This window comes from Semicossyphus pulcher, unplaced genomic scaffold (genome assembly GCF_022749685.1).
Source record: "Semicossyphus pulcher isolate SPU_LCO1_2020_fin unplaced genomic scaffold, fSemPul1.0.p SCAF_1, whole genome shotgun sequence".
NCBI classification, from domain to species: Eukaryota; Metazoa; Chordata; class Actinopteri; order Labriformes; family Labridae; genus Semicossyphus; species Semicossyphus pulcher.
In genome coordinates, this window is record NW_027211603.1 from 10,417,266 (window position 1) to 10,445,106 (window position 27,841).

Consider the following 27,841-nt stretch of genomic DNA (forward strand, 5'->3'; position numbering starts at 1 on the left):
TCGTTCAGTAACATTTCAGGGACTAAAACATCTAACTCAGACAGCCCTAAAGAGGAGATCTTAATGTTAACGTAAGCACATTACTCTATGGAGAGGATGGACTAAACATGGAAAAGGGCAGTAACTCTTAAAGCAACATTAGGCAATATTTTTCTATTGAATGAATGAAATTACTTTGAGTGATGTGAACCTTTAGTAGTGACAGAGTTTCACCCAGCTCTGCAGTTCCCCTTTGAGCAACATTTTTGCATCTTAGCCCCCCGACAGTTTCAGAGTTTAAAAGCCAGTCCAAGATTTACCCTTTCCAACCTTTTGCTTGGTCACTCTCTCTTTGTCTCTTCTTACTGCAGCTTCCTCCTTCCACGTCCTCTTTGGTCTCTCAGGCTGAGACTACCAAAAAGTTTTCCTTAAGGCCTTCCTGCCAGAAAGCGGTGCCTCACACATTTCTTCCGGAAGATCATTATTTGAACCCAAGTTCCGAAATGCCAGAACAAGCAGTCAAGGTACTAAGGAGGTGCTATTCTTCCTATAACAATTGTGCCATCACAATGAAGCTGTTATTCATGTAAAATAGTTGCATAACGTTTCTTTAACTGCAAAGCATTGTAGCGTCTTTCAGCTTATTTTGCAGCCTGCAACTTTTTAGTTATATTTTATTCTCTTACCAGCTCTGTTGTCGGCTGTAGCAGGCGGCTGTTGGTAAAAACAAAAAGAATTAGCATTTAGCAGCGAAGGAGGCACAGATTTTCTGTCAAAGTTGTTGGGAGACCAAAACAGAGCAAAAGCAGTATGAATATTGGACATTCATAAAGCATGTGGACACAAACTCAGCCTCTTCTACACCCCCATGTGGCCACAATAATAATGAATGTTCTTTTTAATAACTTGGTCATGCATGCAAACGCACTGGGTAATATAAAGTACGATGCTATGTACTGAATGCATAGTTATCAGCTAGAAGTCTGTGAACTTATACTCTTGATTTTTAAAGCAACATAAGAAAGAGCCAGGGCTCAAAAAAGGGCAAACAATGTTAGCCATCACTTCAGTGGAGAATTTTATTTTATAGGTCAATGTCAGAGGTCAGAGATGTCAGAGGTTTGGACTAACACTATACCCAGTATGACCCACATTTGTTGCAGCATCAGCAGTGGTGATATGTTACCTCTTAGTAACAGTGCTTACTCATGAAGCAGTAACATTTTCTCCATGCTGTCTCCGTGTCCGTCTTCGTCTTGTGTTAAAACATGTCAGTGTGCACAAAGTAACTTTTTTTCCCCCTTATACTTTTTTTTAAACCTTTAGCTGCCTCTCGCCTTTTAAGGATTTTTGTACTACAGTATGAAGACATTTTTAATATGTAAACTATTTATGTGTTGTGTGATTTCATTGTTGTAATTTGTGTATAATAATTACGTTTGTCTAAGATAATGCCTTTTCAGTGTGACTGTGTTCATAAGATCAAGTGTCTTTGATTTCTGTAATTCAGCCTTTTTCTTATCTCTGCTGAGCCCACAGCTAACACCTCATGTGTTAACAACGTGCCAACACATAACAAAACACACATTAGCCTACATGTATGCGGACATGTGTCAGTCTTATTAATGATTTTATTGTAACATGACACCATACAGTATTTTTATTATTTCTGCCTCATTGTTGGCTTTATAAAAGTCAAATGTCAGTGTTTAGCTTTCTTTCTTTTGCTGTCCGGTACTGCAGTGTGTGTTTGCCTGTGTGTGTGTGTGCGTGTGTGTGTGTTAAAGAGAGAGAGAGATGACTTTACTTTTCTGTAAAGGACACAATGTGTAATGCAGTGTGACTCATGTCTTTGTTCATTGTTGCATTCACAGACTGCCTGTCTTTGCCTCACAGCTGTGTCAAAACTCACACATCAGCTCTGCCAGCTCGACCACAGACATTTCTGCATCGCAGTGGTTTTTTCATTGACATAAATCATTTGTTACAACACTTTGGTCTGTAAAGTTTGTTATTAAAACTGTCCGGCTTAGTTAATCTTAACAAACATAAAGACTAAAAGTGTTCATCGTTCCATCTTCTCAGTAAATAAGCAGGAATAAGAAAACATCATTTCTTCCTATGGTTCTTTATTTTTTAACTACTGAAGTTTAAAATTCTTTCATTAGGTCATGTTAGGGAACACTTATTACCTTGAATTGTAGTTCAAAATGAACAAAGTGGGAGATACATGGTTTTTTTTTTTATTATTGGGCAGCAACATCTGCTTGAAAATTTGACTTTACTTTAAATTAAGTACTTTTACTTTGTGGCATCTCTACTTTTACCTAAGATAAGTTGAATCCACCTCTACCAGGTCGATAAGATAATGACATTCCAAGTGGAATCTTTTTACAACATTCAGAGGGAGAAACTAACTCTGTTTGGGGTTTTGTGTCATGTGTCATCCTGCAGTATCTGTGAGAGAGAGAGAGGATGTTTGTGAGTCTCGAGTTCATGTTTGTGATGGGAGGACCGGTTAAGACGGTGACCGCTCACAGCTGAAGAGTATGTCAGGAATGTTGTTGAGCAACTCCCTCCTGAGTTTTACAGAAGCATCAGCAGGGAAACATGACATCACCGCATGGCAGAGAGTAAACGGGCTGTTTCTGTTTTTAAATGTGCTTTTTTTCTTCCTGGTTAAAAGTGGGCGGGGCTTACCTGGGAAAAATAGATGTCTGGTACTTTTGTGGACCAATCAGCATCTGAAATCTAAAGACATTTGGGCCTGATGAAGCAGCTTAATGTCAAACTCTATCAAATAAATATCAAATAATGATGTTTCTTATTAAAGCATATGCTTTGAATATTATAGAGAAATGCTCGAGAGTTAAGAACCGTGCTCAGTTGTTTTGTCTCACTATTAAGAGCGGTATCACAATGTAGAAATGTTCTGTTACAAGTTAAAGTCCTGCATGCAAAGTTTTAGTACATAAAAGGACAGAATAAAATTGTATTTCTTAAATTAGAATAGGTGCTCATGCAAAATGACCCATTTAAGAATATATATGATTGGATTATTGATACATTATTGTACCACCTCGTAAAGTCGGTACAAATTTGAACTACATCATATACTGTTGGGTAGCGTTATCTATAATAATATTATGATTTATTTGTCAGGTTTTTTTTTATGAGTTATCTTTCTCTTCAAAGTAACAAAAGCTGTCAGATAAATATGGACTAAAAAGTACGATATTCATATATATATATATATATATATATATCTATACATACATACATTGAGTAGACATAAAAAGTACCATAAAACAGTACTTGAATGAATGTAGTTACTTTTCCCAGTGTTAAAACCAGTTCAGACACTTTTTACAACTCATCTCCTGATAAATAAGCCAGTGCAACATGTACTTTATTTGTTGATTCAATAACAACCAGACCTAATTTAAATTAACCAGCCTTGTCCTTACAACCTCGACCAAACCTTAGCAAACTCTAAGCAGACAATTCTTCAGTGGCAGTGAAGAGTTTGAATTTGTACTAAAATCAATGACTCACACTCAATTATCTGCCAGTGACCATGAAGCATAGTGTTTTTTTCTTCCTGAAGGCCTTGGCAGAAAGAAAGGATCTACAAGACAACAAGAAGGAAACAGAGCGGACGTTGGAAGTAGTTTACAGAGGACCAAACAAAACTCTTAAGGGCTGCAGGTGCAGAGTGGGTAAGTTCAGAGGGAAACAAATCTAGAACAATTTGAAGGACTCCAAGAAGTTTTTCAGCACAAAACACAAAAGTGTTCACATTCACATCCAGGTGGACCCACGCAGATGTTTATGAAGGACATGTTTAAAAAAACTTTAACCCTTCTGGAGATAAACAGCCTGGTTTTAAAGTCTGATTTGAGGTTTAGACTGACATCTAGTGGTTTTACTTATGAATTACACCCAAGTGTTGACTAAATACAGAAAACCTGACTCCCCCATCTGTTGTGTCTAATTCCAACAAAGGAATGATCAAATATCCCAATGCAATCCAAACCAACATTTTTTGCACTAATTCTAACCATACAACATAGTTGTGACATTATATTTCTATTAAAAACACATGTTAAGTGTGTAAATGTGAAGCAGAGTTGTCTGTGTTCATAGGCCGTGTTCCTTCAGGCTGTTGACACAAACAAAAAGACATTCAAGACCTTTAAAGTACATCTGTTAACAAACATATAGTGTCATACTACATATAGCCAAGTAGTCAATTTCAAACATTATTACCTTGAGAAACTGTCGGACTAGTGTAGCTAATGTTGCCAAGAATGCATGCATAATAGTTTTTTCTTACAACTCAAACTGAGCTAAGTCTGACTTATTCAAGTATAAAGTTGCCACAAACCCCCAAATAACTAGAAAAATTACACAGGTTAGATTATTTTTTACAATATTAATTGAACAAATTAAAACACAATTATAGATAAAGTAAAAAAAAAATCATTATAAATACACGGATACAGCAGAAATATGTAAGAATTACAACTAGAAGTCTAGCCTATACATGTAAACACGTTTTATCACATATTATTTCTGTGCCTCTTTTATTGAAAGCCATTTATATAAATTATATTAGTAGTTCAAAGTTATAAAGTATCTTTCAGAAACATGTTTGTTTTAGGCAGATGACACATCTGTGAAAGCCTCACATTAGCACTTTAAAGTAGTGACTCAGCTTGTCTCTACATTATATAACTCTTTATTATGATTGCTTTACTTACAACTAAAAATAGCATGAACTCAGTAAGCATTCAATACATTAATATTAAGAATAAACCCCCCCGTGAACAGAATAACATGCTAATGTATTTATTTAAGTGATGTTAGCAAGTTAGCATTGGCAGGCCTTCATGGTATTCGCCCCTGTCTAGGGGGGATTTCTGTGAACGCGTGCTACGTCACACATGAGCATGAAGGTACCTGTGCCGGGGTGTGGCCAGAGATGACTCCGGTAGTCTCAGGTAGAAACTGTTCAGGCAAACACACTGAACGAAACAATGAACGGTTGTGTGTAAGGCAAGGGTAAAATATCGGCCTGTAGTTTTGGGTTGTTTTGCTTTTTACCTATTTTTTTGTCACTGGAGAAGTTTTATTCACTGTGATTCGGAGCCGGAGGTGTCCTGTTTAGTTTCGTCATCATGCGGAGACTATCTGCTGCGGTCGTCCTGCTTTCGCTTCTTAATGGTAATTTCCATTTACTTATCATATTTGCCTCATGTCGATTTAAAAACAAGTAGACTCAAACTGTTTGTTAATTGAGAGCTTTTAATAAAGAAATTAATGTAGACTAACTGAACTGGAGGTATCGGTCACATGACATTTGTTATTTGACAGATAAACTGTACATGTGTTTAGTGGACCTACATACTGTCTGTAGTTTAAGTCTGTTGAGGCGTGTAGAGTTTTTTTTAAGAATTACATTTAAAAAAAATATTATCATGAATTTATTTTCTTAGTTTGGTGTTTTCTACTGATACCTGCTATCAGGTGGGTGTAAGGTACCCTAGTTTTGTGTTTTATCTGTAGTCTAAGGTTTTTTACAGTCCTCTAGTTTTTTTTCAACAGTGCCTGTGATCTGTCCACGTTTGGGGACAGTTAAACTCAACAGGTTTCATTCCAGCCTTTGAATGTGTAGTGGGTAGTTTCACAGTAAGCCATTTCCTGTGTTTTTGTCTGTGACACCTGTTTTTCTGGTTCTGCCACTTTGAATGAGCTCCTCGGTTGTTTGAAACCCTCTCACACATTGTGTCACTCTTACCAAAATTTTGGAACTACATCAGAGCTATTTCTCTTAATTGCTGGTCTCTTTTTTGACACGAGTTAACTGTAATCCATCTGCACAAACACACAAACTACTGTATGTAACCACCTGATTGAAATCTCTCCACAGTGTCCGTGTGTATTCAAGTGAACGTCCCCCAGCAGGAGCGCAGCACAGCTCTGTTTGCCTCAGTGATCCTCCGCTGTGATTACTCCACCTCTGCAAACTTGCAAGATGTTCTGGTCACCTGGAGGTACAAGTCCTTCTGCAAGGACCCGGTGCTGGAGTACTACTCCACAGGTGAGAAACAACACACACAAAGACACAGCATAATCGAGAGACATGTTGTTGTAAACCTTAGAGATGCTTGTGCGGTATGTTTGCATTGTCAGGCTCTTTTCCCTGACCTGCACTGCTAACAGAGGAGTCACGTAAAGCATTACTTGCTGAGAAAGCTTGATTGATATATATATATATATATATATATATATATATATATATATACATATATAGGGAGAGAGAGAGAGAGAGAGATATATATAAATATATAAATTGTCTGAGGCTCAAATATCCTTTAGGCAAATATGAACACTTGATGATTAACAGATAATTGTGCTTCAGGAAGTTGGTAATAAGTAGACAGGTCAAGTTTAACACGTTTGCCTCCAGCCACTAGAGGATGTTGAACTCTGACCTCTGTGTATCTTCATCCTTGTCTGACACATTATGCTCTGTGGATCCTTTGCACTGCCCTGCACATTTTTTAGCAAAGCCACACATCACTTCACTACACATTCTACCTGTGTAGGTGATACATGAAACCCTTGAATTGTGATATATGGATCATCTAAAAATATACATTTTTTGCGTGGTTAATAAAGCTATTTGCACTGGATTTTGGTTTTATAGAATACATTTTGATATATTTAAAAGAAGACTAATAGTCTACAGCCATGCTAGCCACTCCATGAGGCGAAGAGATGCCATGAACACATTTTAGCATGTTAACATGCTAACATTGCTAATTACAACTAAAAACAAAGTACACCTGGGGCTGTGCAGACTGTTATTAGCTTTGCAACGATTCTGTCATTAACAGAAGTTTTGAACGAAGTGAATGGCTCCAGATCATTAAAAGTCAGGGGATCAAAGTGATAACTGTTCATGAATGGTACAAAATGTAATGGCAGCACTTTGAAAAGTTGTTGAGATACTTCACATATATGAACAAGTATATTTGACCACCCATTTTTTACACTTTTACTTTTTAATCTGTCCGAGACAACAACAATATCCATGACTGATAATTTTTGGGAAAATCTCCCCTCAGTAATATCCGCTCGTTCTGTACTGCTGAAAATCGCTGCAGGAATAAATAGTCAAAGCTTATTATGTAGGCTATAGCTTGAGCACATGCATTTAAAGAAATAAGAGATACAGGTGTTAATAATAACTTTGCCTGTGGTTTTGCAGCGTATCAGTCTGCTCTCCAGTTGGGTCAGGACCCATCCAATGACTGTCCAGATCGACTGCGGACTGTCCGCACAGTGATCCAGAAGAGAGGCAGCAGCGAGCCGACACTGGGAGCAGAATACCGGGAACGCAGGATCACCATCCAAAACAGTGAGTTCATGCAAACGCTACAGATCCAGCCCAGCATATTCAGCATCAGGCTCAAAATATTTGTGACAAGGAAAAGAATAATCTGTTTTGGGTTTTGATACTAAATATGACTTTGTGGATCGATAAAAATGTGCTTTAATGTACCTCGAACTTTGATTAACTGGAGATATCTTTGTTTGTGTGTTTGTACAGATGCAGACTTGGTGATCAGTGAGGTGATGTGGTGGGATAACGGGGTGTACTTCTGCTCTGTCGATGCTGCTGGAGACACCTCAGGAGACTCTGACAAAGAAGTCAAACTCATCGTTTACCGTAAGAAACAAAGACGACTATAAAATATGGTCAAAACTACTCACTGATTTTATTGTTTCTCTAAATGTATACAACGTTCCCTGCTTTTGAACCTAAATGTAACAAAGTCAAAGTCACATCTTATCTTTGTGCTGACCATACTGAGCGTGTCTCTTCCTCTCCTGCTCAGACTGGTTGACGGTGTTGTTCATCATCATCGGAGCCCTCCTTCTCATCCTCCTCTTCTGTATCTGCTGCTGCCAGTGCTGCCCCCAGAAGTGCTGCTGCTATGTTCGCTGTCCCTGCTGCCCGCAGCAGTGCTGCTGTCCTGAGAAAGGTAGAGAGCAGGAGGTTTTTTACGTCATTTATCCCTGTAGGTGCTTTAAAGATGCTCTGAAACATGGGAACAGGCTGCTGACAAGCGTTAAATTCTTAAAAGGGCCATATCTTCTGAATGGATATTCTCATATTTTGCATGGGTTTCACTTTTATGGGATTTTCAACTCAGGCTGCCTTCTTGCACGAGCTTGTAGTCAAGTCGTCAAGATTTCAACTTACCATTCCGATACCACCTGGTGATTGTTGGCGATCGTACATATAAGGCCGAATAATAGCGCAGCCATGTTTTATGCAACTTTGGAGTGACAGTGCAGTGCGGTCACTGTCAGCCAGTCGAGGCTAAGGTCTGACCTTAGAATGACAAAACGGCTTGTTCGTTTCAGGAGGAAGGAGAGACTCCGAAATATAATTAAATTAAAATATGTGCACAATTTTTAACTCGAAACAAACTTTACCAACGTGGTTCAAAAACACAGAAAAAAAGTATGTCGCCTTTAACATACAACGCTGCTCAACAAGGCAACTGTGGATTGAAAAATTAGACATTGTAGCATGGTCATTTCCTGCATATAAGTCTGTGTCAAAACAATACTCTGTTATGAGTCTGTTTTTTTTGCAGTTGTATTACCGGTTATCCATTAGATGTGTGGACATTGCTTGTATTTTACCCTTAAAAAGCTGTACAAACCCTGCCATGTGTTCTCTGTAATCGCTGTTATCATTCCTCATATACATACTGGTATTGAAGAAAGCCCTTTCTATTATGATTTAATGTAATTGATTGGGTGATAAAACTGCATTTTAAAGTTGAGCTGAACTTAATGTGAGGCTTCAGAAGCCTGACAAAAGTTGCTTTGTTTTTGGCCCAACATTCTCTGTTTGTGTTGCTATTCCTGCACTGGAGATTAGAAAAACGGCTGAAGCCTGATTAGTTTCTACTTTAGACTGTATTTTTCAAATCAGTCTCCTACACGGATATCGAGGTAGTATTGGCAGGAGAAACACGACTATAATTCATTATAGATAAGAGTACACATATTGCATTTCAAGGAGTTTCTGTTGAGCAGTCACTGATACTCTTCAGTGCTGATATTTCTCCCACAAGGACTAAAAGAAAAAGACAAAATAAGGGGAAACATGTCTGCCACAAAGCAGATAAAGAGCCTGTACAGTATACACAGAAAAGAGCCATCCTGTTCAGATAAATATGAAAGAAACATATAAACATGTTTGTCCTCGTCTTTCAGCCGTCATGCAGCATCGTATGATGAAGGAGGCTCAGCGGGCCATGGCTCCCTGGGTCGGAGGACACCCGGTCTATGGACCAATGAGCCACGCCTCCTCCCAGATGAACCCTCTGCTCTACGCAGGTACACTCACACACAAAACACACTCACTATGTTACACAGCAAGTCAGTCTAAAACATATTGATAGCTGTAGACTGTCGGTGAATGTTCATCACTTAGATTTATTTTGTGAATGTTTCTGTCCGTCCAGGATCTGTTTCAGGGAAAAGCATCCCCATGAAGCCGATGCCCCTCCCTCCTCCTCAGTCTTCAGCTTACAGCATGCCCCCTCCCAGTGTCCGTGGCAACCACACCCCCTCCAACACAAACCAGATGCTTGATTACCTGGAGAGCCAGGTGAGGGGGATGGACATGGCCAGTCCTCTGCTGCAGGTATGTAATCTCCCATGTCCTCATGTTGTGTTTATGTCAACAAGGAGCATCAGATTGTTTAGACCCAGCTGTGGGTCAACATTTACAACACTATCACTCCGTCTTACTTTGTTGTAGTCGATGTAGAAGCTCCGTACTCATGCCACCTTTGTCATTCTACATTGGACCACGCAACGCCTTTTTAAATAGCCTTCTGCCGTTGTGGAAGCAAATTGTGCACGAGGTATAAACAAACAGCGCGTGCTTCAAATACACACACACTGCGCTGTTCCGCCCTGCTGGCTCTGCAGTTTACACAGACGCCGTTTCGCTTCTGTTACGTTAATCCTGCCTTGAACTGGCAGTGTAAAAAGCCCTTAAGTCATACTTGGTTGTTTACATGAAAAGTAGAGCAGAGCTAGAGAGAGACATACAGACCCTGGATCCTGTTAAACAGTGCCTATAATCTTTGACCCTGAAGGTTAATGTTTTATGTCATATATCTGTATTAACTTATATGGTGTTAGTAGAGGGTCGTCTGTGTGTCAGGCAAAACAATAAAAGTATAAATCCTTTAGTGAAACATTAAGCTTTTTCTGTTGTTTCCAAATTTAAAGAAGGCAGCAGTTTAGACTCCACCTGTTAGGATACTGGTGTTATTTCATGTAAGTGCAGCATTTTCTGGTGTTATAACACCAGAACCTTTATCGTCAAAGTTGGGCAAAGCTGTATGAATTTTCTTTTAAATGTATGGTTTGTGTTTTTCATTTGTGTTTTCTTCTCTGTTTGTATTAACTTCCCTGTTTCTTCTTCTTCTGGTGTCTTCTTCCCTTCAGCCCCAGCCACATCCACCCCAGCACATGCAGCACATGCCACCTCCCCAACACCTGCAGCATATGCCACCTCCCCAGCACCTGCAGCAGATGCCACCTCCTCCCCAGCACATGCACACCACTGTCCCGTTCTCCCCCGGCCCTCCCAGCATGATCTCCGCACTGGATGACGGCCCAACAGAGCGCCGCATCATCACACTCCCACCAATAAGAGAGACACAAGCCGGAAGAATCCCTCCACCTGCGCCCAAAACCCGCCCCCCGAGCTCCAGCGAGAGCAGCCGCAGCGGGTTCGGGCGCCCTGACCGAGGGGCAGCAGCCAGGCGTTACCCCTCACCTGCCCGGTCCAGAGGTATTCCCAGGAGCTACAGCGAGGAGTCGCTGGACGGGCGGGCTCGCAGCGGGATGCGAGGAGGAGCAGATCGACCTCGCTCCCGTTCCAGGGATGACCTGTTTGACAGCAGGTCCAGAGGAAACTACTCTCCCCCAGCATCCCGGCGCTCGAGGGGGTCCTGGAGCTCGGATGATGAGGGCAGCAGCAGGAGAGGAGGAAGGAGAGGAGGAGGAGGAGGAGGAGGAGGAGGAGGCTGGGTTGACAAACCTCCCAGCTACTCCGAGTACGAACCTGGACAGAAACCAGGAGCACGGAGGAACGACCGCTACACTGTAAGACACACGCAGCTTTAGTTGACTGACACACACAATCCGCACTTACACTCAAACAGACGCACACATCATCAAACATACAAACACATGAAACTGTTGTACATTAAAGAGTTATTCTGATTGCCAGTGAATGAATCTAAAGTTAGTGTGTCTCTCTCAGGACAAGAGTTCTCGCAGTGGCACCAGCGTCGTCATCTGAACCACTCCAGCTGTGAAACGCCCTGTGACCTCTGTTTCAGAGAACTAACACAGCTCACTAGAACTGGGTACTGGTAAACTTCTAAATACCCCCATTTTTATGTGTTAAAATGAATCGTGAACCAGCTGTTTGGATCACTCAAAAGCTGGCTGAAAGATTCATAAAAATGTGAGATTGAAACATTTAGAAAAGTATGAAGGGAGATTAGTTAGATGTCAGTCAAGAAAGCTATTTGGCTCATTATTAGATGTTGATTTTAGAAAACTGAGCTTTACTGTGACTGCTGAACAGATGAATATCCCCCTCTGCTGGTTCATCAGTGTAAGGAAAATATTCATGATTATTTTCACATCTGTTTTTAGAATTTATTTTCCTCTGCATGAAACTGTTTTTGTTTGGCAGAAATTTGGTTTACTTTGATATTTGATTAAGACATAAAACAACAACCATTAAGTGCAGAAGAAATAACTCTCAGGGCCAGTAAATAAACAATTAACACGTTTTGTAACGTTAGCCTTCAGCTATTTAAACCCACCTAAATATGAATAGAGTCTTGTGTATGGTGAAAGTAGCTTTTAAGAACGTGTTGAAGTGCATATCATTTGTCTTAATGTTTTGAAGGAAGCGGTGTGTATCAATAGCCCGTGTTTGGATAGATTTAGATAGTGTTTAAACTTTTGTACATAAGATGAATGAAGTATTTACAAGAGCTCACTGTAAAAACTGTGTAAATAAGTGATTTGCATGATGTTGACGTAGGAAATGAAGAGATGTCAACAATGTTACAGGACCAAAAGTCGTAAAAGTCGCACAGCTCTGGAAACCTACCTTGTTTCTTCTTTTCTGCCTTTTCATGGTGTAAATCAGAAAAACGCACTAGACAAAAGACAACGTTAAAGTTGACTCTTCTTTTTCGTTAGTTTTTACACTGTACAGTCTGTTTTTGTTTTTAATAAACTCTTTACCTTTTAAGTATAACAAAACTGTTTATTATTCTTATTCCCATTTAAAGTCTCACTTTAATGATGGTTTTCTGAACGAAATGATGCTGTGTTTGCAGTTGAATTACAAGGTTTTTGATATAGAGAACATCAACATTGCACATGCAGCACAAAGACATTAAATGCCTCTTTAATAGGCAGCCTTTCTTCATATTTGTAAAACAAAGTGTTTTTTAATTTTTTATTCAAGAAAGTAATTATTTGTTTATATATTTTTTATTTTGTTTATTCAAAAAACCATGCGCTTTAGACAAAGGCTTTAAAGTGCCCAGCTATCAACCTTTGTATCAGAATTCAAACACTTTTTATAAACATTCGACACAACAATGAATCCTCAGCACTACTCCTAATTTATCCTGACCTTTATGAACACACACGTTTCTTTGTTCTATCTTGTTTAAAGAAATCTTCACACCTCTCTCAGAGCTCAAGTTCAAATTATGGGTCATCTGCCACCTACATCTCTTGTTCATTGTTTTATAGTTTTATAGTACATGACAGGTGTAAATATGGCCATAAGCCTTGTGACAGCCAGAATGTATCACAAAATGAGTCAGGCCTAAAGAGGACAACCTCACAACCGAAATGAACTGTCTAACAAAGAAGCTCAAGTCATATTTCTGAGTAGAGCTAAAAGGAATTACTTAAATAATTGATCAGTCAATCAACACAAAATTAGCCAGAGACAATTTTAATAATTGATTGTGTTATTTTTCCAAGCAAAAAAGGGCAACTCTTCACTGTTTGCGGCCTCTCAAATGTAATGATTTGCTTATTTTCTTTTTTCAGACTGTTGGTACATTAAAACAAAGAATCTTTGCTGCAAGTTTATTAGGTATACATTGCTGAATCTAATGTTGATCACAAAATAGTCCTGCTATGAATCCAACCATCACCAAGGTCAACATTTTGTTTTTGATTAATCAGATTTAGAAATGTGCAGCTGAAACTGTGTGATCATTTTTGAGGATGTGGTTTTTGTCTAATTGTATGCTGAAAGGTGTTTCAAATATGTATCCACTAATATACTGTATATCACTTAGGCTAGACTAGCCTTAATATAAGAAACATCTCAAATTTATAAACAAGCAAAACAGAGTGATTTATCAAAATCAGTATGACATAAAAAGTCATTAGAACTACAGCCTATTAAATGACAATGAGTTGCATCAACAGTGACCCTCGGGCATAGACATAGAGCTCCTTCTACGTTGGAAAAAGACTTACAGTTGCAAAATTTGTAACCTTTTTTTTTTGTCTCTTTTGGGATGGTTTTTGCATCTCCTGGTCTTTGTAGTTGCTTTTCTGTTTTGTGTAGTTATTGCTGTCTCTTTGTGGTTGTTCTTAGTTGTTTCATTGACTTAACAAGAAATGAGTACACTAACTTTATGCAGAAGCTCTGGTATGGTTGTCCCCTAACCCCTATACCTCATGGGCCTGTTTTTGCATGATATAATAAAATGGCAAGTAAGTGTTTTTGTTTTGTTCCAAATCAGAGTAAAAGATGTAATAAAAATCTTCTAATACTGCTATAAAATAAAAAAACAGAACTGCATTAGTACTTATGTTAATTGGAAATGTACTAGTTAAAATACATGAAAATGACTCATTTATATTTATTAAAATTATATAAAAAAGTTGAAAAGACTAGCCTTCTGTTTTGCCAAACTGCGACTGTGCAGAGCGGACAAGAGTTAAAGTCGCGCTCTGATGACGTCACATTGAGAGGAGGTGCGGGTTTGCCACGTCGGTCTCTGTGCAACGCATTTACACTGTTGCTCCTGAAGCCCAGGGCTAACTTTTAAAGCCGTTTTATGTTTGCGGCCGGAGTGAAAGCGACCCTCCAGCATCTTCAGCGCCGTCGTAGCTCCTCTCCAAACCTGGGCAGTCGTGGATATTGAAGCTGCAAGGCGGAGAAATGCTCGGTGCTGTCTGGACTCGTCAGGCTGGAAGCCACACAACTGTCTGATGCATCCTCGTTCAGTTCACCCTCCCGTATGTTGTCGATGTTGTGTGAGTAACGGTGGCTTCACGGAGCTTTTTAAACTATCTAGCTTTGATTCAGTAAGCTAGCAGCTAGCTGTAATTACACATCTTTCTGTTTTTAACGTCTTTGTTAAAAGTGTGCAACCAAGTTTCCTCGGTATGACAGCCCTGTCTGATGTCATGATTCAGACAGGCAGCCTTCGGTGCATGTCTTAGCAAGTCTGCAGAAAAAAACTGTAACAATGTGTTTCCCAAAGCACAGTCCTATCAAAACAGCACCTCAACGGAGCTTTATTTCCAACACGTTTCTCCAGCTTCTTGGTCGCATTTAAAATACTTTTATAAGAACTTGTGGTGAAATCTAGAAACGTGTTGCTCTTCCACAAAATGAGCAAATAACCATCATCCTTAAAACTCTCCACAGTAGTTAATTTCTCTTTGACACAGTTCCTGTTTTCACTTTTGAATGTTTGGTTCCCTGCCTAGTGTGAGTGTGCACGCGTGTGTGCGCGCGCGCGTGTGTTAACGTCTGTTTCCTGTTGAAGATTGAGCTTTAATATGGTTGAATATTGGAGCTACACTACAGAGCTTGCTGTATTACCTTCTCCATCCTGTTTCATAAGTCCTATCAGCATGAAGGGAATGCTGATATACACAGAGGTTGAATGTTATCTGGTTCTGGTTTGTGTTTCGTTTTAGGAGTCTGTCCCTGGCTGATGAACTGGGGTGGGACTACTTTTTTAACCCACTGAGCAGTGATGATAAGATAAATTATACAATAGTTGATGGAGTTCAGTTACTACTACATCAGCTCAGATGGGACTGCATTGATTCACTGCATAAGTACTGTCATTATAGATGAACCTGATGCTCTATTTCAGTGATCATTAATCACTTTTTTTTCTATGTAAGAATAAAGAGAAAAATTTCCTGCAACAAATCGTGAATCTTTGGAAAAATATGTGCTTGTTTTGTCCAATCAACCACGCAATTTACAAAAAATTATAATTCTATAAAGTCTGTATTTTCTGGTTTCTTTTCTCCTCTATGACAGTTAACTGAATATCTTTGGATTGTGGATACAACAAGGCATATGATGATGTCACAATGGGCTTCGGCAAACGCTGAAAAAACAAGTTATCACTTAATTGATAGTTATTTAGAAATATCTATAATTACTAACATTATATTGTTATTTATAGCTTCATGGTAATAGCTATAATCTTCTCAAATCAAAGACTTCTTTAGAAGGATGCAGCCTAATGCATAAACGACGTGTTTGTTGTCTTTCGATTAAAGTAATTTTACAGAAAATTATTCTGAACAGTCTTAATTATTGGTTACGTTGATCAGGTTAGGTGAGGATATCCCGTCTGTACAAATTTTTATATAAAACTGAACATCCTTTGGTTTTGGACTTCTGGTCCGGTGACTGAATTAGTAATGTTAGGCTGTTGGAAAGGTCCTGTCTCCCGTCCAGTCTACATACTGACATTGAAATGCAAATTAAATTAAATGTAAAAGTTATGTATTGCTGCCACTGTGGTCTAAAATACAGGTATCTTCTAGCCCACTTCCACCAATAAACAACTGTAAACAAAAATATGTGATTGTACTTAAATACAGTGATGCCAAAGTGCAGAGAAACGTCTTTCATACAATACATATATCATAACCTTCCACATCTGGACTGTCAGCTTGTACGTGTATATGACAATAGTCATGACTGTCCCAACATTTTGAAAGTGACACACGATGAGAGCTGGTTTGACAGGATGCTGTAGGAGAGGTCCAGGTGTGATCAATAAGTATAATTAATGGCTATTTTCGGTGAAGGTATGTCAGTATGTTCATGCTGCCTCCCTGGGAATTAAAAATGGAGAAGTCTGAATGCTATTGTGCACATGTGCACTCTTTCTGCTGTAATCAGTTTGAATTTGGGGAAGTAAAAAGGCCCATTATTTTATGATTGTAATTTATTATATTATTGAATTATATTAGCACTGATACAGTTGAACTTCTTTAAACTCTTGGAGTTGAGAAGTGATTGAACTATCCTCCTCTGATGGTGTTTGGGCTGACAGGGTTTCGGTTTCAGTAACTGTCTCAATGAACAAAGTGAAAATATTCTCTATAAAGCGATCAAAGTAAATTCCTCAAAGACCTGAAGCTATTTAATGATTGAGGGAAGACATACTCTTTGTCAGTCACTTCATATAGACATGCACGTGGAATTTCTCATTGCCTAAGCAAACACTTCCAAGAAGCCGTTTCCTAACGTGAGCTTGAGCAGGCACGGTGCCTATAAATCTGGTGAAGATCGGTGACAACTCTGTTTGCTTTGTTAAGCAATTATTTGGTTGTAGCTGGGGAGGCTGTGGGAAGGCTCTCTGATCTAGCATTGAGTGGGACTGTTTTTATGAAGTGAAACCTATGTGTGCTCAGTCGTAAGTTTACTAGGCACAACTAGCTAAAACAAATGAATGGAGGTTCTAATTACAGTCTGTTTAAATGAAGTGAATGTAGCCTCTGGGTCTTAAAAGTCAAGCCAATTCGGAAGTGACTTAAACCTGCATTCTCTCTAATGGCCAGCAGGAGGCGGCTGCACTGTTAACAAAAACGGTTAGATTGAATAGAAAGTCTATGGAGAAAATGTCCCCACTTCTTTCTTGTTTTATACCTCAGTAAAAACTTTTCTAATGAGTTGATGGTGTAAATGGCTCATTTCAAGTTTTCTTTAATACAGCATGATGTAGGAAGCAGGGTGCTTAAAGGGGGAATTAAGCTGTTTCACATTTTAAGATATATGTAACATTTCTAACATATAATGTAACATTTTTGATATATAAATATATATGTATATATGTTTATATAATGTTACAATGTTAGATGTCCAGACTAAACGTGGGTGAAGTTTCAAATCTGTAGGTAAAAGTATGTTGGAGTAATCCCCAGGCTTCTCAGCTCAGTCTGCAGGCTGCTGTGAACGCCAGGTTTCACACTGTTTTTTCTTTCCACTTTGTGACGTCACAAAGTGCAGCCTCAGCAGACTTCGGAGAGCTGGCCAATCAGAAGAAAGTGGGCTTGTAGGGGCAGAGCTCACTGAGTCGTTTCAGGCAGAGGCTGTATGAGGGCCTGCGCAGAGCACCAGTGTGAGGAAAAATGATGAGTTGGTTTTTTTTAACTGTGAATTATGCTAAGCCGCTCCACAGGTATCACAGAGTGAAAAATGAAGCTCGGAATTTGCATAATACCCCCCCTTTAAGGATATGGCTGCCTTAGGATTTGACAAGTTGCTAGCACAAAAACATGCCAATCAGGATGGAGACGCAGCAATACATATTTGTCCTCTCATCCAAATGTGGTTACTTATTGCTCCAAAAAACGAGATGAAGACGGGGGGAGCCAAACTCATGGCTTAAAAATCTTTGTGTACAAACTTTGGGTTACATTGGCGGCTACATCCAACTTTTTTTAGTAAAGCTTTAAAGTGCTGAGTTTGTGTTAAAAGAAACCGTTTCAAAGAGGTGTTGATTCAGATGGTTTTTCATTTTAGAAACTGTAGTTAGTGATGCAGCTGTATTAAATAATATTTAATTGTATGACTCGTATATTTCTTTATTTACACAACTGATTTTAGAATAAATATTAGTCTCATTTCTTAGTATTACACGTAACAGTTTAACAGCTACATTACCTACAAATGACCAAAAAGCCACAACTCTCTAAAGCCAGTTCAACAATCTGGTTTTGTCCTACTGATCCAGAACCCAAAGATTAGCGGTAATCTGACAAAGATTGGAAAAACCAACAATATATATAATTATTGTATATTAATAAACACAACCTTCACTAACATCACAAATTCATCCACTTTAAATCAACCTTTCTGTTCAGAAGAAAAGGGCAGAGGCTACTTCACAAAATGACTGTCATATGTTCAGTGTATCGATTGTAAGATATCATCTATTAACTGAATTGATCATGTAGCAGGAAATGTCAGGATATGGATGGCTCACGATCTCTGCTGCGTAATTTCCTGGGGAAAACCCTGGCAGCTCTGTGAGGGCTGAAATGTGCCTCTGATATGCCGGGTTATGTCACGTTAACATGTCATCAGTTTCATCCAAAGTCAGTTTGATAAGGACTGGCAAAGCAGAGCCAGACAGACTAATAGTTTAGTGTTGAGTCCATTACATGTTTCTCTTCTTTTAAACCTCCGTAAACCTTTATGCTTTTACACCAAACCAGTTTGACCCAGTAGGTAATTTCACACAGGTTGTGGCTTTTCTAAGACACACCCCCAGTGCTGTTTTACTCCAGATTATTCAGCAGTGGTAAAGTTGTGTTTGGCTTTATGTTTCATGAAGCGACAGTACACTTTGTTTGTTATTTCAGCCTGATGTTGTGGGTTGTTTTGTGCAGCAAGAACGACAAGTCTTGCAAAAATGTACAGGGAATGATGCTACCTCCAAGCTTAATGCTGTGTAAAAAATCAAACACATCCGTTTTTAAAGGTCCCCTGAAGAAAATATTATGTGCTTGAGGTATTCTTGTAATTTCAGCATTTGTAATATCCCCTCTCAGATGATAAGAAGTCATTTTGCTATAAAGCTGACGGACTAATAAACTCAATGGGGGGGCTGTAAAGAAAAAGAGAGAAATGAGAACCAGGTTAAAGAAAAACTGGAGCATCTCCAATGTGCTGTAATAGTCCTTCCCTTATTAACGTCACTACTGTTGACTTATCACACGTGCAGTTTGAAGTAAACACCTTGGGCCATATCTGCGCTCTAATTGTACTTATTTAGGCCTCAGGGTTTGTTGGTTTTTACTTTCTTTCTTCCACCTGAATCTAAACGCTGTACTTTTCTTGCTCTGACTCACTCTCGTCTTTCTGTTTCCTTCGCAGTGGCCTGGCTGTACACGGTGGCTCACTGAGGCGAAAGGGGAGGAGTCCCGGCTGCTGTTGGTTGGTGGGCGGCATCCCTGGTTGCCACGGTAACTGGCGACCATGCCAGGAGGCCGCAGGGGTCCCAGCAGACAGCAGCTGAGTCGCTCTGCTCTGCCGTCCCTGCAGACTCTGGTTGGAGGCAACCTCGGCAATGGTACAGGCCTCAGGAACAGGTACGCACATGAAAGACTCTAAATGTTTTTAAATGACAAAGATAATTTCTCTGAGCAGTTTGTAGAGCAACCGGTCTAACACTGTACATCATGTGACAGGGCAGATTTAATGCTCCCTGTTGAGCAAGAAGGTGGAGGTTGTTTCAGAAAATGTATTCAGACATGCTTCAAATATACTCAATATATACCTGAAGCTAGCTTAGGTTGGTGATGATACCTTTAAAATTTAAACAGCAACATATTGATTATCAATTGTTTGTCATTTTCAAGCAATAGAGTGCACATTTCCTGGTTTCAGCTTCCAGAAGTCTTTGAGTCTGTCCTTCAAGGAAGAAAATAAGTTATTTTTTTTGAAGGTCAGAGCTAAATATCACTGTTACCTTTTCTACTTCACAAAATTTTCCTTTACTTGTGAGTTTACCGGCTGAAATCTAACAAATAATCAAGAGATTAAAAAAGGAATCTTTGAGTTTTTCTTGGTAGAGCAGGCTCCTCATATACAAAGGCAAAGTTCTCAATGCATCATCCGCTGGCCCGACTCTGACCTCGGCCCTTTGGTGCATGTCATCCTCACTCTCTCCTCCCCACATCTCTTGTCTATCTACTGTCAATAAAGGCAAAGGCCTAAAAATCTTTAGCTGCAGCCCTAATTCAGGTTATTGGTTTTGAAATGAGTCATGTCAACTTTATGAATGACAATATAGTTGACTTGACTGATTCCAAAACCTGTCCTTTTTAAGCTTCCTCCTGTAAACAGACAAATAGTTTGAAATGCCTAAATACAACTGCAGGCACAGCTAAAGACTTTTTAAGGATCATTTCAGATCTGTCTTCATGTTAACCTGAAAGAATGCCATAATAAAGATGTTCCACTTAGTCACTATCTATCGCCGAATGAGGTAACACAATGGTGATTGTATCTACTATGGCCCACTGATGAAAGCCTTTGCATTTGCAATATTATAGGCTGGGTGTCTGTGGCGACTTTCACAGAAAAAATCACAAGCGTCGCCCAGTTAGTGATGCGTTTTCCATCACCCAGCAGTGGTTGGTCTGCCAGAGAGGGTAGGCGGAGCTAAGCGGCTGCTTTTCCGCTCTCTGCAAGTGTTGCGAGTGAACAGTAATCTACTATGGCTGAACAAACAAAGAAAAGATCGATGACTACAACTGAGGGCTAACTTTACTAACCAACTTTAAGGCTAAAATTTACTCTTGAAAAAGAGATTAATGTTGACCTCCATTGGAACTTTTTGAGTTCTTTCAGCTGATTCAGTAGTAGAAAACTTTTCTGTGTATATATTTCTGAATTTGTATTCCACAAAACTTGCAGTATATGTGATGTGGCACAAATGTTCTGATCACACTGCAGATGGGAGTGTTTGCATTAAGTGTGTCTTGTCTCAGAAGCAGTAACTCGGTGGGTCTGTCTGCCCCCCCTCTCTCGGCCCTCATCACTCCGGAGCCGGTCCGTCACTCGAGGATCCCTGAGCTGCCGTTGGACAGCAGCCTGCTGTTTGAGTTCCTGCTCTTCCTTTATTTGCTGGTGGCCTTGTTTGTCCAGTACATAAACATCTACAGGACGGTTTGGTGGTACCCGTACAGCCACCCTGCTGCTTCTACCTCGCTGGTAAGAACACACACTTAGCATACACACACATCATCTCTGTTATGTTACGCCAAATTATTCTCATCTTTAGGTTCAGCTCTAACCTAATTTGCAATGTTTGCTCCTGCAGAACTTTCATCTGATGGACTACCACCTGGCTATCTTCATCACAGTCATGCTGGCCCGGAGGCTTGTTTGGACTATAGTTTCAGAGGTAAAATATCAACTTAAACAAAGCCCACAAGAGGAGTCAAACTCCACTTAGGTCAGTTTTGGTGTTATAATCATTCTGGTAACTCAGTTTGTCTGTCGTCCGTGTCGCCCAGGTGTCTCAGAGCAGCGGCGGTTCACTGTTCAGATACGTGGTTCTGATCACAGCTCGGCTCAGCCTGCTCACCATGTGTGGCTGGGTGCTCTGCTGGACGCTGGTCAACCTCTGCAAGAACCACTCAGTGCTCAACCTCCTCTTCCTGGGATACCCGTGAGTCATTGTTACCCCGTCAGCCCTCACTCTCTAAAGGCTCGGGTGTGCTTGTACTAGCAGTCACCTGACCACATTTTAAACTTTTTATATTGTTGTCGTATTTTGGATTCTGTACCGCTCTGAGCCATTGCCTGCAGCGATCAATGTCCTTGACTGGAAAAACAGTAGTATTTCACTCCAGCGTCTCTCGCTGGGCCGTTCCTTTCAGAGGGAGGGGCGCAATGCACGCTGGGTGTTGTAGGAATGTAGAATGGGTGACACCACAAGCTGTTTGTACAACTCTCTCCACAGCTATGGCGCCAATTTCAAATATTATCGCTTCTATTGATTACAGAAGGCACCAGCTTTGACTGACAGTGGCTATTTCCAGGGGCGGACTGCTCCTTTAAAGACCTGCCCTAACAGGGAGTGGCCCATTGTATCTCACAAACAGAGAAAACATCTCACACTTTGTGTCCTCAAAGTGTTGCACTTGCTTGTGCACACAAAAGCTAAAGAAACTACGTAAATACTGGGGGGAAACGTAGCTTTTGGGAGAAGTTCCAACTTTGTGCAGCTGGTGTGAATATCAAAACCGAATTTTTTAAAAAAGTTGTGGATGCAGCCCCTGAATTTTGATGCTGTACAGATGTGGCAGTCAGGGGTTGTTTGGGGATTCAATAAGTCCTTTGTTCAAAGCAAAGTTATTCTGTAACTCTAATGCACACTCAGGGAAGGGAGCCAAAAGTCACGGCTGGTTGAAATCTAATTTGCAACACTATCTGTCAAATTTTGTTGACCTCACAGGAACCTAACAATACTTGTGTGACCGCAAACAGCCCGTTTACTGTGGTATCCAACTCTCAAAGAAATAACTGTTTGCATACACAAACCATGACATTGCAGGCGGTGGTGGAAAAAATTTCAACTTGTCAGCATGGTCAAAAAACACAAATTCTCATGTTTTTCTTGAACTAAGGAGATTTTTATTCAGGGAAACGACACCTCTTTAGAGATGTGAACCTGAAATTCAGAACAAATTATTCATCGAGCAGTTAATCTGATAATTTCACATGAAAGTAAAGAGAAGTAAAGCTGTTATAGTGAGCCTGTTGCTGTCTGACTGTTTTTAGTTTGTTTGTGTGTTTGCTAATAGAAAAGGAAGCTTTGGACCCTCCCTTAATGTGTCTCACCATTTTTAATGCATGATGATTTCACATCATTTTTCTGCGATCATTTAAACTAAAACCCGCTGCTCTGTTCTTGTATCCTCGCTCACTCTCCGCCTTCCCGCCATGCCAGATTCGGTGTGTACGTCCCGCTCTGCTGTTTCCATCAGGAGGGGGGGAAAAGCCAAACGGCGCCAACTGACTGCGACTACCCAGCCGACCCCCAGCAGACTGACCTGACAGAGACCCCGTTCTTTAGACCTCGCGACTTCCTCTTCCTGTTACGGGAGAACCTCAGAGAGCAGTTTTCCAGCCCCCCGCACATGCCCATACACACCTGCCCGCCACACACGCACACACACACGCCAGAGTTGATTCGAGCGGAGGTGGAGGAGCTGAAGAGCGACTTCAACCGGCGAATCAAGGAAGTGCTGTTCAACTCGCTGTTCAGTGCTTACTACGTAGCCTTCCTGCCTCTCTGCTTTGTCAAGGTTGGTATCTGTTCTTCCTTCTTATAAGCTTTTACTGTCAAAGTTTGTTCTCCTACATTGCCTCTGTACTTATTTAGCCTGTTGTTTTGCTAACTCTCTGCTTTCTTTATTCCAGAGCACACAGTACTATGACATGCGCTGGTCATGTGAGCACCTGATCATGGTGTGGATCAATGCGTTTGTGATGCTGATGAGTCAGCTGCTCCCCCCAAGCTACTGCGACCTGCTCCATCGCTCGGCGGCTCACCTGGGCCGCTGGCAGAAGCTGGAGCACGGCTCGTACAGCAACGCGCCTCAACATGTGTAAGTGGCTATTTCTTTTACACATCTGTACACACACAGATGACTGTTAATGCTTTGTGTATAATCGTGGTGTTGATTTGTTTCACAGGTGGTCAGAAAGTACCATCTGGCCTCAGGGGGTGTTGGTACGACACAGTCGATGTCTGTATAAGGCAGTCGGGCCGTATAACGTCGCTCTGCCCTCTGATGTTTCCCATGCAAGGTTTTATGTGAGTATATGTACTTACTGTCAGAGTAATGGGGGATGTAACTTGTACATTGTTCACTAATATGCTTGAAGAGTGGACTGAATAATGACACCATGAAAATATAATACAATGCAACAGAACAGTTCCACAAACTACCAGCCTTGGAGTTGGTTCCCAGCAGCATATTTAAGTGGAAAAACGCAGCCTCGCATGAAATAAAGAAGACTCCTGCTAACATCAGCAGAAATTATACTTTATCACACAGCCACATAAGGTCTTAAGCCGGATTTATGCTTCTGCATTCATGGGTTTAGCTGTACCTACAGAAGCTGTCAGAAGCTCCTTAGGTGGCCTGCGTCTCCTACCAAATGAAATACCACGTGGGAACTGCAAGAACGGTGATGATCTGCATGGGCTGTTGCGTTTTTTAATGCTCCTACAGATTGTTAAGTCAACCTGACCGAAAAGGAAATGAGGCATGTTATAAAAAAGACCATTGGACTTTGATATCTTCTCCTTTCCACAGTTTAACCTTTGCAAAGCCTCCCTTCACCGTGCTGCAAACCTTCGCTCTGTATCACAGTGATGGAAGCTTGATAGTAAATTCAATTCATATTGTAATGAAACAAGTTAAATATGCTGACCACTGTATTACAATGTGAGTAATGCGAGTTACTGAATAACAAACACACCCCTTTAGAAGCAGCCTGTTAACCCTTTTATGTCAGGTATGAATTGAGTTTAGACCCACCACCACCTGCTTAATGACGAATCGCGACCCAAAGTTTTCAACCACTCCAATTTATGTTATCAAGTTTCAAGACTGTAAATCCATCATATTCTGGGTTATTTTTTTATTATTGAAGTCAATAAAATGTCATGAAATATAATTTTATTGACAGACCAACAGTTTAAAAAAATCATAGATATTGAAAGGGTAAAAACTGCAGTAAGTCCTCACTTGGCACTCACTGACACCAGAGAAGGATTAACTTTTTCTAATCTTCTGTTTGCTAACTGATTAATTAGTCAAATGATTGTTTCAGCTCTGATGCATCTGAAAGTCCTACTGATTTTAGATTAGTGACTCTGATGATAGACTCCCTCAGCTCTCTAAACTAAGCCCTGAGGTTTAATCCAATGTGTTCACACAGACTGAATACACTGTGGCTGTGTTAGGGTCTGTGTCATCTGACTGCGTGTTTTGCGCTAGCAGCGCCCACAACCTCAATTTCAGAGTGCTTCTCAACGGCACTTACTGTTGCTAGGTTACGAAAGTTGCCTTCCACTTGGTGGTGATCAATAAGTCTGCTTTAATTCGCTCTGTATGCTAAATATTTCTTTTTATTAAAGGAAATTTAATAAAGGAAATGTAAACAAATAGAAAGGAACTGTGTCCTGGCGTTAGCAGCAGCTCCACACCTGGAAATTGTAGCATAGAAAAAACGGAAAGGATTAGCTTCTCCTCCGCCATTGTTATTGACAAAGTTGATATCGTAAGTCCCACCCCTTCTTGATTTTGATTGGTCGGTGAGGGAGAAGTGACATTGACAAGTGCAACATGTTTTTGCCCTGAGGACGCTGAGGGCTGAAAACGCTGAACTGCACTGGTTTTATGTAGAAAATAGGCGCTGCCAGCTTAGTGGAGACGGGCCCTGAATCTGAAAAAGTTTGCATTGCTTTATATGTTCAGGTGTACATTGTTTTATCCACCTTATGCAGAACAAATATTTTCATCTTTGATCTTCTATATTCCTACAAATAATAATCCTCTTTCTTTTTGTCTTCCAGTTTCTGTTCCACAAGCCATTGCGGATCCTGAACCTGCTGATCTGGATCGAGTCCAGTGTGGTTTTGTACCAGTTATACTCTCTGCTGCGCTCCGAGCGCTGGAACCACACTCTGTCTCTGGGCCTTATTCTCTGCTGCAACTACTACGTCCTCTTTAAACTGCTGCGGGACCGCATAGTGCTGGGCAAAGCCTACTCCTACCCTCTGTCGTCCAACAGTCTGGGGCTCAAGTCGCAGTAAAGGCTTCTCGCAGTGAGACCTCCCCCTTGAACTCTGCACGAGGAGAGGAGACGTGTGGAGGTCCGGTAGAGTGGAGGACTGGAGGGTTGATTGGCGCTTACACTTGGAGGTTAAGGGACAGACTGTGAACTCATTATCCTGTTTTGATACGGTTCTATTTTTAATGCAATGTTTATATAAACCTATTTAAAAGAATATTTTTATTTTGTATACTATTTCGAGTTACGCCGGGCATTACCGCGCTGACGACATTAGCATGTTGTGTTATGTTGTTGCAAGGCGACAGAGAAGTCAGGGAATGCCAGGAGGTGACGTTCACCAAAGATATTTTAAGTGCAGGCGGCCAATCACACAAGGACTTGACTTCTGAGGGTTGGTTTAACCAGACAAGCGATTCAGAGCAGTGGAAGGAGCACTCATGGGGCTGTTCTGCTTCAACGCTGAGGCTCTTAGAGTTTCGAACTAGAACCAGTGGAAGTGATGCAGCTCACTGATCTCAACATCGTCAGCATGTTTCACTGGTGGTTTTTAAACTGGTGATGTGCCTGTTCTCTTTCTGGTGGAGAGTTAGATAGAGCCCACCATCAAAAATGAGGGAACAGCACAGAGAACGTTATCTTAACGTTAGCTCAAAGACAGGTAACAGGTAGACTGGCTCTGTCTGATGGTACAAAATGTACCTACCAGCTCCTCTTAACACCCAATACTTAACACGTTATTCCTCTGAGTTTAGTTTAATCAAAAATCAAAGTGTAAAAATGACGGTTAGCCGTTTATAGAGTATTTCTTGGCTCAGCATTTGCTCAGCATCCACAGAGACTTCAGTACGTTTCTGTTCCTGGCCAAGAAATTGTCAGATAACCCACCAAAAACATGATCATTTTTTCACACTTCAATTTTTGTTTAATGCAATAAAACAAAATTGCAGTGTGTTGATAAAGGAGCTTAAGAGGTGCTGATAGGTAGGTTTGTGGACTCTGCTAGACTTCCATTTTCCACATAAGCAAACTGGCTGGATGCTGTAGCTTCAATTCGAATGAGCAGATATGAGATCGGTTTAGATGCTTCCATCTAATTCACCCTAAAGTGAATAGGCTTCACAATAACTTGGTCCTTTTTCCAAGCTCAGCCTCAGCGTTGATTTCAGTGGGATAAAACTTCCCTACAGGCTGACTTGAGATCAGTCTGCAGCTTCAGTGCTCTTATCCGCTGCCTCTGCAGAGAATGCTGTATTTTTCCTCATTCACTTTGTTTTACTTTCGCTATCTGCTTGTTTCACATTATTGGCCAACCAGAGGGCAGCTAGAGCAGCACTCTTGACACAACTTTAACCTTGGTGTCAACACGTGAGGGGGAAGTTAGGGACAATTTGAATCCATGAGCTCAAAGAAAACCCCGGGTGTTTGTGTCTTCTCACACTGTCCTGAGAAGCCCTGGTTGTTAAATATGAAAGGCTGCTTCTATCACCAGGTGACTATTAAAGTCTAAACTCTTACAGGCATTTGATTACAATTTGAGAGGCAGATTTGACTATGATAGAGCAGATGATTTGTGTCCTTAAAGGTCATAGAGTCGATGTTTATTTTGTTTCATTTTGGTGCCTAAATTCTGTGATTAAGGAACATGTTCCATCAGGTCCAAATCATTGATTTCTGTACTGTTCTGTGGACCTAACCCTCCTCCCACTGCAAACATACGATTGTCATCACACTCTCATATTGATTTGACAGCAGAGGATGTTTAGTAGTGACAAAATCAAAGGGTGAAGACAGCTTTAGGGGAAGGACTCTTTATGTGTCACCTCATCATCGTGTTTTCTCTCTTACCAGGACGCTGTTACAAACAGGTTGCCTTGCATGTTGTTGCCTTTCGGTTTAGTCACACTCTCCTTCACTGACTCCCACCTGCAGTCAGTGCAGAACTTAAGTATTAAGGATTAGTGTCCAGCATTCAAAAAGAAGTCAAAACAACATGAGCAGAAAAGCCTTTTTAACAAGCGGCTAATCTTGAGGGTGAATATTTCCTGCGCTGTCGTGAATTTCACGTTGACTGCTTCCGGCGAGTTTCACATTGAGTGTAAATGA

General features: G+C 40.5%; 2 protein-coding genes across 4 annotated transcripts; both read left to right on the plus strand.

The window, feature by feature from the left end:
- The first annotated feature begins 4,975 nt into the window (after nt 1-4,975).
- LOC138588092 (immunoglobulin-like domain-containing receptor 1) lies at nt 4,976-12,414 on the plus strand. The gene is made up of 9 exons (XM_069658019.1): nt 4,976-5,205; nt 5,912-6,082; nt 7,256-7,405; nt 7,598-7,717; nt 7,887-8,033; nt 9,283-9,405; nt 9,534-9,715; nt 10,531-11,193; nt 11,354-12,414. Exons 1-9 carry the CDS (start codon nt 5,160-5,162, stop codon nt 11,390-11,392), a joined length of 1,641 nt encoding a protein of 546 aa, XP_069514120.1. The 5' UTR covers nt 4,976-5,159; the 3' UTR covers nt 11,393-12,414.
- A 1,730-nt stretch (nt 12,415-14,144) lies between these two features.
- Nucleotides 14,145-26,741, plus strand: tmem39a (transmembrane protein 39A). 3 transcript variants are annotated; one of them, XM_069657938.1, is made up of 9 exons: nt 14,145-14,406; nt 19,292-19,506; nt 20,911-21,133; nt 21,243-21,326; nt 21,439-21,593; nt 22,878-23,235; nt 23,351-23,538; nt 23,627-23,747; nt 25,518-26,741. In XM_069657938.1, the coding sequence occupies exons 2-9, from the start codon at nt 19,394-19,396 to the stop codon at nt 25,755-25,757; spliced, it is 1,482 nt and encodes a 493-aa protein (XP_069514039.1). In that variant the 5' UTR covers nt 14,145-14,406; nt 19,292-19,393; the 3' UTR covers nt 25,758-26,741. The 3 variants fall into 3 exon arrangements, with proteins under 3 accessions (XP_069514039.1, XP_069514041.1, XP_069514040.1); XM_069657940.1 differs by having other exon boundaries at nt 20,914-21,133; XM_069657939.1 differs by having other exon boundaries at nt 14,145-14,388.
- The last annotated feature ends 1,100 nt before the right edge of the window (nt 26,742-27,841 follow it).

What these genes read in the sequence shown, in the direction of transcription:
- LOC138588092 (XM_069658019.1), top strand. Translation starts at nt 5,160, where the DNA reads ATGCGGAGACTATCTGCTGCGGTCGTCCTGCTTTCGCTTCTTAATG. An exon ending in CCTGCTTTCGCTTCTTAATG is followed by an intron (nt 5,206 to 5,911) that starts GTAATTTCCATT and finishes ATCTCTCCACAG; the next exon opens with TGTCCGTGTGTATTCAAGTG. An exon ending in AGTCAAACTCATCGTTTACC is followed by an intron (nt 7,718 to 7,886) that starts GTAAGAAACAAA and finishes TCTCCTGCTCAG; the next exon opens with ACTGGTTGACGGTGTTGTTC.
- tmem39a (XM_069657938.1), top strand. Translation starts at nt 19,394, where the DNA reads ATGCCAGGAGGCCGCAGGGGTCCCAGCAGACAGCAGCTGAGTCGCTCT. An exon ending in TTTGGACTATAGTTTCAGAG is followed by an intron (nt 21,327 to 21,438) that starts GTAAAATATCAA and finishes CGTGTCGCCCAG; the next exon opens with GTGTCTCAGAGCAGCGGCGG. An exon ending in AGCAACGCGCCTCAACATGT is followed by an intron (nt 23,539 to 23,626) that starts GTAAGTGGCTAT and finishes TTTGTTTCACAG; the next exon opens with GTGGTCAGAAAGTACCATCT.